Consider the following 15,843-nt stretch of genomic DNA (forward strand, 5'->3'; position numbering starts at 1 on the left):
CTTAAGATTCAAAGAATCTTTTATTTTACAGTTTCTAAAAAGGTATAGGATTATAATACAAATCTGATTTCTTTGTAAACTTGCTGTAGTAAATCTATAAATAAGCACTGTTGACTAAATCTATAAAAAATGGCTGACTGACTACAGTCTCTAGTGAAGTGTCTCCCAAGAAAGTAGTGTTTTAAAGTGGTAATACCCCAACAAATTATTATTACTTGCACATAAATCTTACCTTGGAACACTTGTAAGTAATCAACATTATATTATTATCAAGAAACAACTTTAAAAAAATCACACAAGCAACTGACACTGCCAATCTTGTAGTCAGTAATTCACTTTCAAGAACAAAATAACTTTTTCTTATAGCAACTTCACTGTAATAAACTACATTTAATTTTATCCTTAACAAGATCATTTCAAGAAAAAAATTATAGTAAAGCTCATATATTTAATCTATAAAAAAACCATCACTACTAATTAACAAAACATGTATGGGAAGTGACGTCATAGCTCACAGCCAACTCACTGCTGTTAAACACGTAAACCTCCAACACTACACCAATACACCAACAGGTGGCAGACAGACAGATAGAGTAAGTGTGTCAAGCGGCTGAGTGTACTGACCTCACCTGCTGACAGTGCGGCTGGTGATAACTGACCTCAGACATCTGCTTGCTACTCACTGCTGACTCCTAATGAGACCTATAATCCTACAATTGCCGCACTAAACCTCTTTATATAAACATAAAATTTTTCTTGCTGCTTACCATTCAAACTACAGTGAGATACTGATTCAAAATGTCCACAAAGTATCCATGTGGTAACTGTGGCATCGGAGTCAGATTTTCTGGAATAAAATGTACAGGTTTATGCAATAACTGGTACCATGCAGGCTGTCAAAATATTTTAGATAAGGTCCTGAAAAAATTAACTCGCCAGGAAATTGGAAAATGGAAATGCACAAACTGCAGTGCTGACAAACAGCCACAGCTATTAAACCAAGTACTCACTGACTCACTCTCTCTAAATAGCTCTGATACCATTCAGGAACTAGAAAACAGTCTCATTGCAAATAACTTTTTAGAAAACTCAAACAGTCGGGAGGATAAATTAGAAATGGCAGCAAAAATTGGATCAGCATTAGTAGAAGAAAATGAACTCTTAAAAGACGAAACACTCAAGCTAAAGACCAAACTGAGCATTATGGAAGAAAAACTTGAAGAAATGGGAAATGAAGAAAAGAAACATCTACATAAAATTGAAAACCTCCTACAACTGAATGCAGATGTTGAAGCTCAGCTCACTAAAGAGAAGAAACTTTCCCAAGAAGCGCAATTTATCTATGAGGAACATGATTTACAACTTAGTCAACACATGGATAGTTATGTAAAACGAATAGCAGAGCTTGAAAAAACTGTTTTAACTCTGCAAAAGAAAATTGAAAATCAAGAAACCAAGACTTTTCATGATTCCGAGACACAAACTTCCCCTTCATCCGAAATAATCAAAGATAGTCCTCCCTCATCCCTCCTATTTGAAATGTCCGGTATCAAAACAAAACTTGATCGGATGGAGATAGCTATTAATACCCTAGCTATAAATACTTTAACTTCAGGAGACAGACAAACCTGCAATGAAAAACTGAATAACACCTTGACAGAGGTAGACCTGACTTCAAGAACCAATCAAACCTGCCAAGAAAAACTGGAGAACTCTTTAACAGACATAAGAACACACTTGACTTCAGGAACCAGCCAAACCTGTAATGAAAAACTGTACGCCTTGACAGAATGTAGCCCACATCACCAGACTTCAGGAACCAGCCAAACCTGTAATGAAAAACTGTACGCCTTGACAGAATGTAGCCCACACCACCAGACTTCAGGAACCAGCCAAACCCGTAATGAAAACCTGTACGCCTTGACAGAATGTCAGAGGGAGATAAATAAATTGAGACTGAGAGAAAACAACAGGACACCGGAATCAAAACTCGTGCCAGATGCAGAAACACAAACCATAGAAACAACTATTAAAGAACATCTTGCACCTCTGTCTCTGGAAGTGATGCAGCTGAGGTCCGGCCAGGGCAGGATGGAGCAATTGATGGAGAGTTTGAGCATTAAGCTTGAGCTACTTGCTAGGACTACTCCACCGGCATCCCTCAACATATGCACGTCTGTGGAACAGACACACCTTGAACATAATGCCATAGCCAAGATGAGAAATCCTGAAGAAGTGGAAGAAAACCACTACAGTGTCTCCCTTCAGATGGCAAAAGCTAATGCCCTCCTTAAAAAGAACACCATAATGAAACCATCTCTGGAGTCTATATTGACGAGTCAGGAAGGAAAAACAACAGGAAATACAAATGCCCTCAAAGTGCAAAGAGGACCACCTATTACAGCTAAGAAATTGGTACTGATGAATCTCTAGAGAAATTCTTTATGGACAACATAGAAAGTGCCATGAAAATAAACATGAACTATTTTTCACCCCCCACCAAGCAGCATCTTACATCTGGAACTGCATCAGAAGATACCACATCTACCCTAAATACTTTTTTAGAGCTCAGACAAATGAAAGAGGTCAAATTAAAGAAACAGTCTCTGTAACGAATATATCCATCCTCCATCAAAATGTGGATGGCCTGGGAAGTAAGATAAACAGAGTATCTCACCTACTAGATGAAATACATCCACATATCCTCATCCTGTCTGAACATGGCCTTCAAACTGAACAACTGGAAAATACAAGAATCCCTGGATACTCTCTTGCAGCTCACTTTAGCAGAATAGAACATAGGAAGGGAGGTGTGGCAATATTTGTTGATAATACAATGACTGACACAACAAATTCCTGTGACATCTCACAATGTTGTAAAGAGCTCATTTGTGAGGCAGCTGTAATAAGAACTACCCTAGGTAAACGACATCTCAACATCATTGGTGTCTACAGATCACCCAGCGAAAACTTGGAAACAGGACTGGAAACACTCTCATTGATACTGGATGAGGTGGAAGCAGAGAAGTACCCTACAGTCATACTGGGAGACATAAATGTAAACAGCATGATACAGGACAGAGATAGTAGAATGCTAAGTGAGATGCTAAACACTCATAATATCACGAGAATGAACCTCCCCCCAACTAGAATTACTCCTACTAGTCAAACATCGATAGACTGTGTATGCTCGAATCTCTCTGCAACTGACATGACTACAACAATCATCATGACAGGCATCTCAGACCATACTGCACAAATGAGCACAATTAACATCAAAATACCCAAGCCTACTATTCTCAGCAAAATGACCAGAATCATGAATGAAAAAAACTTAAATACACTGAAGGCATTGCTACATAATGAAAATTGGGAAAATGTATATGGAGCTGAAACAACCAACGAAGCATACACCTTTCTAATTAATACCATCACTACATCAATGGACTATGCCTGCCCAAAAAAAAAATCCGAATTCGGAAAGGGAAAAAAGGCTGTATCTTTGCGGATGAGGAAGCTTCCAGACTTAAAAAAGATTACCTAAACTGTCTTACAAACTATGAAACTACAGGGCAGCACCACTATAAGACTGAAGCACATCAAATTAAAAAAGAATATGACCTCAGACTCAGATTTCTTAAACAGCAAGCGTCCAAAAACTATATTGAACAATCAGGCAATAAGTCAAAGGCTATCTGGCAAGTAATAAACGGACAACGTAAAATACAAGCACCTACAAGCAAACAATTTCAACTTAGTATTAATGGCAAAACGACAGAAAATATTAGAGAAATATCTGACCATCTAAATCTGTTTTTTACTAACATTGCTGATCAGACAATTAGAAACAACCCTACCTTTGACAGGAAAAATCTTACAATAGCAGAAACCAATCATGATTTTCTACATTTACCTCTCACAAATGAGAAAGAAATCAGTGATATTATAAACAAATTAAAACCTAAAACATCCTCTGGTATTGATGATATACCAGCGAAACTGTTAAAACACTGCAGTACTGAATTAATACCACCCCTGACACATGTTGTAAATATGTCCCTGACACAAGGACTTTTCCCCTCAGCACTTAAGCAAGCTAAGGTCTACCCTAAGCTAAAGAAAGGAAGTGCACTGGAAGCCAGTAACTACAGGCCTATCTCCTTGCTCCCAACATTCTCCAAGGTAATGGAGAAAGTGGTTCTCAGAAGACTCATGAATCACTGTGAGACTAACCACCTCTTGACAGGTAAACAGCATGGATTTCTTAAAGGCCGCTCTACAACATCAGCCATCATTGCTCTAGCTGAATTCATTGTTGAAAACTTGGAATCAGGAAAGTTAGTTACAGGCATTATGTTGGACTTTAGTAAGGCTTTTGACTGCCTGGGCCACAGTCTGCTCCTTGGCAAGCTTGGAAGTTTGGGTGTCGGGGGTACTGCTATGAAGTGGTTCAAAAGTTATCTGGAGGGCCGCAGTCAGGTGGTAGAGCTGACAGAAATAAATAGAGGGCTCTCACAGGCTATAAGATCAAACCCTCTTCCCATAAAAAGGGGTGTGCCGCAGGGCTCGGTACTGGGGCCAGTGTTGTTCATACTCCTTACAAACGATATGCCGCGGTACTTGGGAGAACACTGTGAAGCTGTAATGTATGCGGATGACACAACGCTGTTACTTGCTGAACACTCACCAGATGAACTCGCCGTACAGTCGTATATTGCACTGGAAATGGCTTACCAATACTGCCATGAGAACGATCTTGCCGTGAATGTTTCCAAAACCAAGCAGCTGGCTTTCGGGAGAAGAGGGGTCTTGGTTCAAACTGTGCCTGGTGTGTCTTTGGAAGAATACTCTGCATTTCTTGGAGTAATTATAGACAACCAAATCTCTTGGTCTCGGCATATAGATGCCTTAACAGCTAAACTCAGCTCCTGTATATATGTCCTAAAGCGCATCAGACAATCAGGTAGTCTAGAGACTGCTATGATCGCCTATTATGCGCTCTTTCAGTCACACCTGCAATATGGCGCTGGCTGTTTGGGGAGCATCAACAGCAACAAACACAAAACGCATCTTAGTATTGCAGAAAAGAGCAGTGAGAATACTGGCCGGTATAAACTCTACAGACTCATGCAAAGAAGTTTTTGCAACATTAAAAATAATGACTGTCATCTCCCTTTATATAAAAGAAGTAGTGTTGTATGTTGATGCAGGAACCCTCCCACAAGGCTCAAATATCCACAGCTACAACACCAGATATGCCACACACTACACAATGCCTCGCCATCACCTCACACTGTACGAGAAAACACCAGCGTATATGGGAAGAAAACTCCACAACCTCCTGCCAAATGAGCTCAGGACCCTAACGGGAACAAGACTGAAGACTGCTCTGACAGCATGGCTGATCGACAAACCCTTTTATACGCTAGAAGAGTTCCTGCAATGGAAGAACTGAAAACTGTCCATTCTCTTCTTCTTTTCATTTTTAAAATGTTTGACGCCATTGTATTTCTTGACGAAACTGCAAATAAAGAAAATGTCTATGTCTATGTCTATGTCTATGTTGTATTGTTTTAGGAACTCTTATTAGAACATGCAGACCTGTTTTACCACTTCAAGAGCATTGCTCCTACTGGCACAATCACTCAAGACGACATTAAAGAAATAACAGATGCTCTTAAAGAGGACTCAAGGTATAATATTTGTCCTACTTTAATTTTTGTTACGTATGTCCAATATAAACCCAGTATGAAGGTTGTCAAGTGAAGTGTTAAGACAGCCATTATTGGTTTGCATGTAGCCCGACAGTCAATAATCCTCCAGTTGTCATTGATTATCAAACATTCGAGTCATGTGGAGTGTTAAGAACTGTGATCGTTTTTGCTACCTTTTTTCTGGTTATTGACATGGAAATGTATGAAATTTCTGTGTATACATGTAAGTCAGATTTTTGTGAGACTACAAGAGACAAATTTTCAAGAAATTATTATCATTTTAAGGGCTAATAAGAAGTATTTCAAGAAATCTGTACAAGTTTTCACCTAAATAATGTGTAATACATTTAGTAAATTTTAATTTTTTCATGACAATAATAAAGATGTAACTTGGCAAAGTGTATTTTACCCCAGATGTTAGATTAAGATTGTGTGTACATATTTATTTCTTTAAATAAGTTCATCAGCTATCATGCACACTATCATTTTTCAAAATTGGAAAGGATACAGGATTTCATGTTTTCATTAACACAGGAAGTTGAAAACGATCAAAGACTTTTAACAACTTACAACGACAGACGAATTCTGTTTTTCACTGACTGTCAAACTACTTGTGAGCAAATAGGAGTGCTATACATCACGTGATAGCAGTCATTTAGGTTAGTTTACATATATATTGAACATGTCTGGCATGGATTAGTCGAGTTTGTATTAGCTTTCCAGCAAACTATTGGAAGTTTGAAACCATTTAAATAATTTTAGATATAGGTAACATTTATGACTTGACTGACATATTTAGTTTACATGTTAGCCTACATCACAATTAAACATATAAAATACACACTTGTCGATATGTTAGTTTTAAAGCTTTGAACCAATTGATGACCCATTACAGACTGAGGTTGTAAGTTGAAACAAGTCAGGATTCTAGTATGTGAACTGTGATTGTAGGTACAAAGCACTGGATCGCCTGGACCAGGATCGCAAGCTCATGCTCTTCCAACATTTAGGTTTTGTCCACTGCCCAATCAGAGAACACTGCCCAGCATTTCCTAATTGTATGGATGCTCTGATAGAGAGGGTCCTTAGTAACAAAGCGCACAGGTGAGTATTTTAACATATTTCACCCTTTAAACACTACCGAAATTGCTAAGGGAAATTGGGTTATATCACTATTTGTTTAAATCTTGTTTGTTTTATTTTATAAGGTAAACTTTATCACATTTTAATACTACCACAGTATTGTAAAAAATATATAAACACATTTTTTTTTTTAACTTTGTAGAATTTTAATATGTGAAAATGTGTGTGTGTACCATAAAAATAAGTATATTCTTACAGATCTCTAAAACTAGTGCTATATAATTTTGTTGTATTTTTATCAAGCAGTGCTTTAGAAATGTGAAATATAAGCAATATGAAAGTGTTTAATAAATAATGCTATGAATGTATTTATATACGTTTTGTATAAATGCCCTAACCTACTCTACCAATGTTGTGACACATAACAATTATATAATATTTTTTAAAGATAACAATAATTTTTTAATGCTTCTGAATAGTTGAAATCTTTTTCCATGTAAATAAAAGGAATACTTCATTTTAATATACAATGAAACATTGTACTGATGTACAATGTAAAGGTACGAAGTAAATTGAATTATAGTCAACTCATCATTTTATGGGGGTGGAACAACCGTGTTGCTGATTAATTGGGGTAAAAAATTTCGATGATAATAAAAAAATGTAATTGTATGTCAATACAGATTAAAAACAGTTGTGCACTATTTTTTGGAAATTGTACTTTCTTTTGATTTAAATTGAGTTTTAATAATATTAATCGTAAATATTAGATAAAGAACAGCCATGCAGCATTTGTAGATGAGGAAAGATAATGTTTAAAAATAACAAGTGGTGCCATGGCAGTGTACTAAGTGAGAAAGGCAGTCGTAATAACAACACATATACAGACACAAGTGGTGTTTGTAAGAGTGCTGTTCATATTATTTTTTCGTTTTATGTTTTTCTTGGAATTTTATTAGTACAGACATATAAATTATACAGTATTGTAATGGTGGAAAAAAGAGGAAACGTGTTGTCTGTAAATACAACAAAAACTTGTAATCGTTAAGAAAGTAGAAAAAGGTAGAATTATGAAAATACTAGCTCAAGAATACAGAGCCTGTAAACAAACTGGAGACATAAAAAGATAATCTTTTACTGTTTGCATGTTCATCTGATTTATCTGCCATAATAAAAAAGAAAAACCATGAAGAAATCAACATATGATGATATAGACAAAGCCATGATAGAATGATTTAACCAACAACATGCGCTTGGTCATCCAATTAATGGACCAATGTGCACAGACAAAAGCAAAATTATTTTTGAATGCCTTAGGCTTAAAGGGTTCATTTGCTGCACCATCTGGGTGGCTCACACGGTTTAAACAACGTCACACGTACGTGAGCTTGACACACATGGGGAAAAACTTTGCAGGAATCAGGCTGCAGCAGAATTTAAGAAAACTGTTTACCTTGAACACCTTATATTTCTTTTCACAAAATGAAAATTAGGATTCTTGTCTCCTTACTAAGGGCATTTCTTCATTCAGTTACATTGTAACATTGTTAACTACAGTAATATGATAATATATGTGGAGATAAATGCACTATGTAAGAGTGTTGTTGACATGTTGTGGATATGTATAACTCCTAGTAACATTTAACGTATTAAAAAGATACAACACCAGTCATAGGCTATTATTTGCATTGTAGTTTCATTAAAGGGAGAAATAGAAGTCATTCACTCATTCTCTACAGAATTACCTAAGGCCCTTAGAGAATGAAAAATATATGCTGTGCTGCCACTCATCCTTGAACATTTTATTTTGTATTGTATTGTGAACTTTACATTATTTTAATAATAAATACAAATGTTACTTGTTATTTTAATATTGTATTGAAATCACTTATAACATGATTGGTTTTGTTTTCAGACCTTCCTCTTGGAACCACAGCAACCAGTGGCTGCTCAATTCTGACAGCAACCAGTTGAACCTTGTAATTCTGGGCTTCAAAGGTTTAGCAAAAGAACTTTCCAATGAGATTCGTGTAAGATAAAACAATTCTTCAAAAGAACTAATTTATTTCATTTTCTGAAATGAACTTGTGCAGTTAATGCATTTTTATTATCTTATGAGAACAATGTTACCCACAAGTGAGTTTTTAATAAAATGTGAATATCAGCACCACAATACCTAATTTTTTTAAGTGATGTTAGGGCTTTCCCTCATTTGTATTTCTTTTTTATGTTTTCAATCTGTATTCTAAACATGTTTGTCAACAAACAATTTTTTCTTCTTAACTATGTTTGATATTATATTTGCTAATGTTGAACCGTATCAAAACGCATAATTGCATGGTTTCAGCTATATTTAGTTTATTTTTTTATAAGCTAAACATGCACTAATAATAGATGATTCAACTCCATTGGTGAAACTATCTTTAGAAGTCAGCTACTCCAAACTGTTTGGTCTCACAACTTATATGGAGCGTATATATATGTGGGTCAGCCGTCAATGTGCAGTGTTCAAGTCAATGACACTGATGTCTGTTTTCCTCTACAACTTGTGTAGTCCAGATGCTGGACCACATCAATTTGACCACTACAAGCTTGAAAGGGCCCAGGTTTTGTCTTACTTTTTTGTAGTTAAATTAATTTTTATTTTGTTTTGGTTAAATCTAACCACCTACTCCATTCAAGAGCATTAAATAATACCCTGCAACTTTTGTTACCTGCCATATTTCACCAGCTGATATTACATCGTTATAGGTCTGAGAGGTTAATCAGAGTATTTAAAACTTATTAATAAATATAATATAATAAAAGTTGTTTTGTTATTAAAAATGTAGATACAATTTAGATGTAGATTATTTAATAAGAACCCAACAGATATTATTGAATTCCAACTGGTAGTGGAAAAATGATCTGTTAAGTTTTTGAGCTTCTCAAGAAGAAACTGAGAGAGCCGAGGACCAACAGATGGTCCACACCGGGTGGTGACCCTGCTTGATTACGATTAAAGACTGGCTATGAGGGAAACAGTTAATAGTCTACATGCTGAACCTTTTGAGCTCCTAAAGTTAAGACATTTTTACAATTCTATAATAAATCATTTATGACCATAGTGAAAAGAGGTTTCCATAAAGTGTTTACATAATATTAAGAGAATTATTTAAAATATGTAACAATCCAATTTTTGTGAAAATGTTCCAGGCCCAGTGTGATGATGACGAATACGAACTTGACTGCCATTTGTATTGCTTAGAATATAGAATAATTGATGGTGATGTCAGCTTGCCCCAAAATTCCTTCCAGTCCATAGATTTTCTACCACATGGTCAGTATTGGAGTATTTTTAAGTTTGTTTTTAGTGAATATTGCAAAAGAATATTCATAACTTGAGGCGATAATTTACATTTTGAATGAGATACAAATACCAAGGTGTTATTTGATTCATGACAAAAGTATTAAAAAATGTTTGATGTTCAAGTGGTGTTAAATATATAATATAGACAGTAAAATAGGCCTAGTATAAAATTAAAATTATTTTAACTTATGGATTTGATATGTGTCACTAACTGTCTATAAGTTATGCACACGTCAACCAATAAGTCTTAAAAGAGTTTTAGTGTAGCCTTCTTCGAAGCAGTAGTTGAGGCAAAGTAACCCATGATTCTCGTGGTTTCAGTTCTATGGAATCACAATCCAAGGTGGTCTCAAGCCCCTCCCTCCTACCTGTACTAAATATCCTTTCACTATGGAAGCACAAAAGAGCAATAGAAGAGACAGTGATCTTTTGCAAGCTACACAAGGCCGAATTTATTTATCTTCCACATTAAGGCACTATTATGACAGCTGCGCCCTTGAAATATTTTGTGTGGAATTTCTATGTCAGAGTTATTTTCGGACTAGTTAAAAAATGGAATCTAATCTGTATGGTGGATGTTAAAAAGACTGAGAGTTACTTTTTAAAATTTTAATCACATAACTTTATAAATGTACTGTTCCAAGTTACAGATTTATGGTAAGCTAATTTTACTTTCTAACCATTACACAAATGTTAAATGTGTGCACTAAACATTGACACTGTTTCAAAATAATTAAGAGAAATTTATGAAAAATTAAGAACATACTTGATCAGTATTAGCTACAGTAAGGTATAATGTATGATGTAAGAAACCTAAAATGAATTCAACAATTAAAAAAAAGTAAATTTAATGGTAAGTTAGGAAAGTAAACTTATACTCCAATAATTTTAAATTGTACATATCAATACTCAATACATTGGGTAATGGAGATATTTTACTTTACATTAGTATTATCCTTCATTTCATTACTAATTTAATTTATGTTAAATCATCAATTTAATTTAACCTGTATTCAGAATGTCGAATGTAGAATATGTAGAATATGAATGTATATGTAGAATAGCGAATGAGTTAAGTTTATTTTCATTCATCCTGTATCTAAGACAAGACTATTTAAGACACCAAATGAACGTTCCGATGAGTAGTTAGGAACACCTGATCACAAATACATACAAAGAGCTATTCAATATTGGAGAATGTTGATTTCACAATGTTTCTCTAATATACTTTATTATGGTTACTGGGTTATTCCTAATACCACCAGTGGCGTAACTAAGGGAGGGGGATAGAAACCCCTAAAAGCCCTGAAAAATATGTTATAACAGCAATCTAACTTGTTTGAAATACAGCAGTTGAATATTTTACATTGCATTAGGCCTATTTGATTTTTAAGGTTTATTCCTGACTGTTGAGTTCTATTCTCATGAATAAAATCTTCTGATTTGATTTATGAATTTCTCCTTAGTTCTCCAAAGTCAGATTTTGGAGTTTTCCACACTTCAAAGTTTTCATAGAAGCCTTTACGTGAACTTAACTGAGCCCTCCTCCTAGTTTCAGATCAACCCTTGAACGTTTTACTTATAGGTTGACTAAAGCTAAGTAGAGTTTCCCACCTCTTATTAGATGAATCAAAGAAGTGCATCATTGTGAATAAAAAAAGGTTAAAAAATTAAAGTGTATATGTTTTTGGGCAACAACTTGCAGCATATGTGCCTTCAAGATCAAGTGGATTTGCTGAACAAGGAACAAACAATGCATTGGTATTTTCATCCTTCATTCTAGTTGTAAGCCGCTTTACACACTGACATATTGTTGGAGTTATTGTATTATAGCACTCAATAGTTGGCTAAATCAGAAAGTGCAAACTTAAAGTAGTCATTGTATCATTGTGCTGTTTCGTTATAACGGCATTGGCTACATCCTCAGATTTGTGCCCATTGTATGTAAAAACAAGACAAAGTGTCCAACAGTACTGCCAATTTCGTTAATACCTAAAAAAAGAATAAGATAAAATAAAAATGACAGCTCATCAGTGTGACTTATGCATTGAATCCAATATTGTGTAATAATACTTTGCTTAACTTCATTGATTATGACATCTTTTACTTCAGAAGTTAACACTTCAATTGTTTCATTGCACACAACCTAAGACATACAACGTTTCCCCCGAACCTCTATTATCTTAACCTCTATTAAGTATATGTTTGGCAAAAAAAGAATCAAATTCAGTTATTAGTTCCAAGGACATCTTGTACTCAATGTTGTACTCAAATATCTTATCAGATCCTCGAGATGGAATCCTCAAATTACCAGTTTTTTACTACAGCAAACACTCTTTCAGAAATATTTTTCCAGTAATTTACTTTCAGTTTAGATTTATAGTTGAATTCATTGTCCAGTATTCCAGTCCCTATTTTTGCGAGTTAAATGTGCCAGTAAACCTACCACCAGTACCAGTTACATCCACCTACCTACCTCTCCAGTTATTAATGTGTTCTTGTGAATGAATTTTCATGGGCGGAAAAAACACTTGAATATTTTTCAGTCCGAAACACCTTGAAAATAGTATTTATTTTGAAACAAGAGGTGATGAACACATTTTTAACCAAAACCAGAATAATATTTAAACAACAGAGATCTATTTTATGTAGACTAGGTAGATAACTACAATTCAATTTACAATTACTATATTAGTTTCATATTATTAATAATAAAAACTGAAATGTTACAAAAAATATAACAGTTGTTTTGTTTCAGGTTGCTTTTGTGTATATTCGAACCCAGAAAGTTTTGAGTACATTCGTGATAGTTTGGAAAAGACTTTGCTTTCAAACCTAGAGCAAGAGGATCGTTTGCCATTTCAAGGCCTTCCCATTGTGATATTATTTGTAGCGGACAGTCTAGTCGAAGAAAATGATATTTTGAGGCTAAGGGAAGAAGGCCAAAGCCTTGCTGACAGGTAAGAATTTTCATTTGTAATTCATGAAACTCACTGAAAACTAAAACTATTTCATTTAAGACAATAAATAAATAAACTCTTTTTTATATGTCCTTGAAAAAATCAGTAATGTAAAATGTAACAATTTTTATGTCTAGAGAGAAACACAAGAAAATACAAGTTAAGCATTTGTTAATTTTATTTGGTACATTTCATAATAAGAGAGTTTAGTAATTGTATTATATTTTCACTTCGTAAAAGAAACTTATACAGTAATTTAGTCAGTGTTTTATTGAATTGAATTATTTGATTGGTTTTTGAGTAGTAGTACAGGTTTTCTTTGTATAAAGGTTCTCTTCAGAAAAGTCTTGTATAGTGGAATGGTAGCTTGAAAGTTGAAGCTTACCATTTTTGTGTGTGTGTATATATTGTGACTGAGGTACTATATTCCTAATTGTTCAGAGGATTAACAGACCACAATGAAATTACAAATTAGTCCAAAGTCAAAGTATTTTTTATTTATTTCATGTACATTTGTACATTGAATAGTATCAGTTTAGTTATTAATTATGGTATTAACTTAAATACATTATATGATATAATTATTCCCTTCTTAAATAAACATAAATAAAACTCATTTAGTGAAGAACAGGCTCCATTTATTAGATATTCTTTTGGCCAATCTAAAATTTTTATTATCGGTTATATTTTTTATCTTTTCAGTAGTTAAATTAAAAAATCTGATTCCTGGATATGAAATTTGTTTAATAAAATACTCTAAATTTTGTTTAGGAAGGACGTGGCCTTGATTGTTTACTCAGCTCTCAGAATGTATGTAACTTTAAGCCTGGTATATTCAGTGGTATATTCTCTTTTGTACTTGTTCTTTGACCTCTGGCCTTGGAAAAGGTGTAAATTTAGATCTATCAAAAGATGCTAAAATAGACATTAAATATTTCAGAGTTTCAAATTATATCTAGATTCACAGTGAGAACTAAAAAAAAATTGCCAGCTAATACTAGGGTAGCCTAGTGTTAAAGTTGTGGCCTAGTGCGGGTCCTAATTTTCTATGCCAATTCTGTGCTGGTTCTGTAAGGCCTCAACTGACTTATTAGGTATAGATAATATCGTCTATGTACTATTTAGCAGTAAAACAGTGAGATATAACATTTTACGTGAAACTAATTCATATAAACAAATAAAGAGTTCAAGTTGTCTTTCAGCGGAGCCTTATAAATTGTACAATTCTGCAACGAAGACTCATTTGCAATTCATAATATATTAACGAATAATACAATTTTCTAACAAACAACATTATAGGTACAGAATATCACAGATTGACTAATTGGCAGGTCTTAAAAAACCCCAACACAATTTTGGCACATCTGCCCACACTATACAGCAGTGAAACTGACAGAGACAAAATTAATGCCTCCATTTCACAGCTTAACTTAATAATGATCATCCACCCCACCCTGTTCCTGTTTTTCACTCCACATATACGTGTATATGAATTTAACATTAAAAAAATTAATTTAAATTAAATTAAGTTAAATTTTAAAATGTATCTTAATAATTGAAAGCGTCAAAAAAATACTTTATCTTCTTTGATTATTTTTCACCAGGTAGCTGTGACTTTGGCATTTTTAAGCTATTGCTTATAAATTCATCATTACATTGTACTAAACTTAAATGTATGTATTTAGTTTACAGTGCCCTTTCATTGATGTATCATTGGAAGAAGTGGATGGGGAACACAGGTTCAACGCTTCTCTAGTAGCTAATGCTCTAAGGCAGCTAGTGCAAAGCATCCGACACAGAGCAGGCTTCATCAATGTGTATCAGTCTGTTATGGAGTGTTCTGAACCTGACATTAGGTAATTTATATGATTTATCTATCATTTATACATTTGCAACTTTTTATTTTGTAAGTATAGATTGTACTAGTTATGATCAAATTCATAATTTTTTAATCTCGAATCCAATTCCAAATTTAGATAAAAATGTATTTTCTGTTTTAGAATTTCATATTCTAAAACATTGAATTAGTATTAGATTGAATGGAATAAAATAACCAGATAAGAATTACTACCATTTTCAATTCTTTTATTGTCAATGTCCAATATATATTTGATATCTAGATTTTGTATTGTTTATCTCCGTAAGGGGTGGCCTATTACTCATCCTTTAAGTGTACGGTGAAGGCTAACAGTTTAAAATTTCAGTGGTCTCGTAAACGCAAAAAAAAAAACTAACTGCTCATGTCTTCCTCAGAAAATTCACCATTCTTTTCTAAATTAGCAAAGTTGGAATGACATTCCCTTTCAGGGCAGTCAAAATGCAGGTGGTAGCAGTTTTCTCATGCTCATTTCATAACCTACAGAGCAGAACATCCCTAAAAGTACTGACTAAGTAGATACTTTCGCAGATGTCCATGCTCTGCAATCAGGCCCAAATTTGAGAAGACAGTAATCAACATAAGGAGAGAAGATCAGATACTAAACTATGGGAAGGTGACTAAAGAACCAGTCTACTCATCCTTAAACCCTGGCTGCATCCTCTACCTCCTCTACCTCGAAACAACTTTAGGGAACACATATAATGATTCAGGTCCTGTTATGTTGATGCTGAGTCTTGCGTTTGACAGAGTATTAGTTCTTTTATTCCCCACAACCCTCTCATGACTAGGAACCCCACAAAAACTGAAATTGATGATTTAATAAGGGGAGAAACGATCTGGTAACAATCAAAGACAAAT

General features: G+C 34.3%; 1 protein-coding gene across 2 annotated transcripts in view; it reads left to right on the plus strand.

Annotated features, from left to right (window-relative positions):
* The window catches only part of LOC124369075 (rho GTPase-activating protein 190), a 114,709-nt gene that overhangs the window by 40,966 nt on the left and 57,900 nt on the right, over positions 1–15,843 (plus strand). For both annotated transcript variants that reach the window (XM_046826789.1, XM_046826790.1), the window contains exons 10-15: positions 5,578–5,693; positions 6,666–6,818; positions 8,713–8,827; positions 9,993–10,116; positions 12,905–13,106; positions 14,792–14,962. In XM_046826789.1, the coding sequence (XP_046682745.1) occupies positions 5,578–5,693; positions 6,666–6,818; positions 8,713–8,827; positions 9,993–10,116; positions 12,905–13,106; positions 14,792–14,962 (881 nt within the window). The remainder of the gene's footprint in view (positions 1–5,577; positions 5,694–6,665; positions 6,819–8,712; positions 8,828–9,992; positions 10,117–12,904; positions 13,107–14,791; positions 14,963–15,843) is intronic.

Source organism: Homalodisca vitripennis, chromosome X (assembly GCF_021130785.1).
Source record: "Homalodisca vitripennis isolate AUS2020 chromosome X, UT_GWSS_2.1, whole genome shotgun sequence".
In the NCBI taxonomy this organism is placed as follows: domain Eukaryota; kingdom Metazoa; phylum Arthropoda; class Insecta; order Hemiptera; family Cicadellidae; genus Homalodisca; species Homalodisca vitripennis.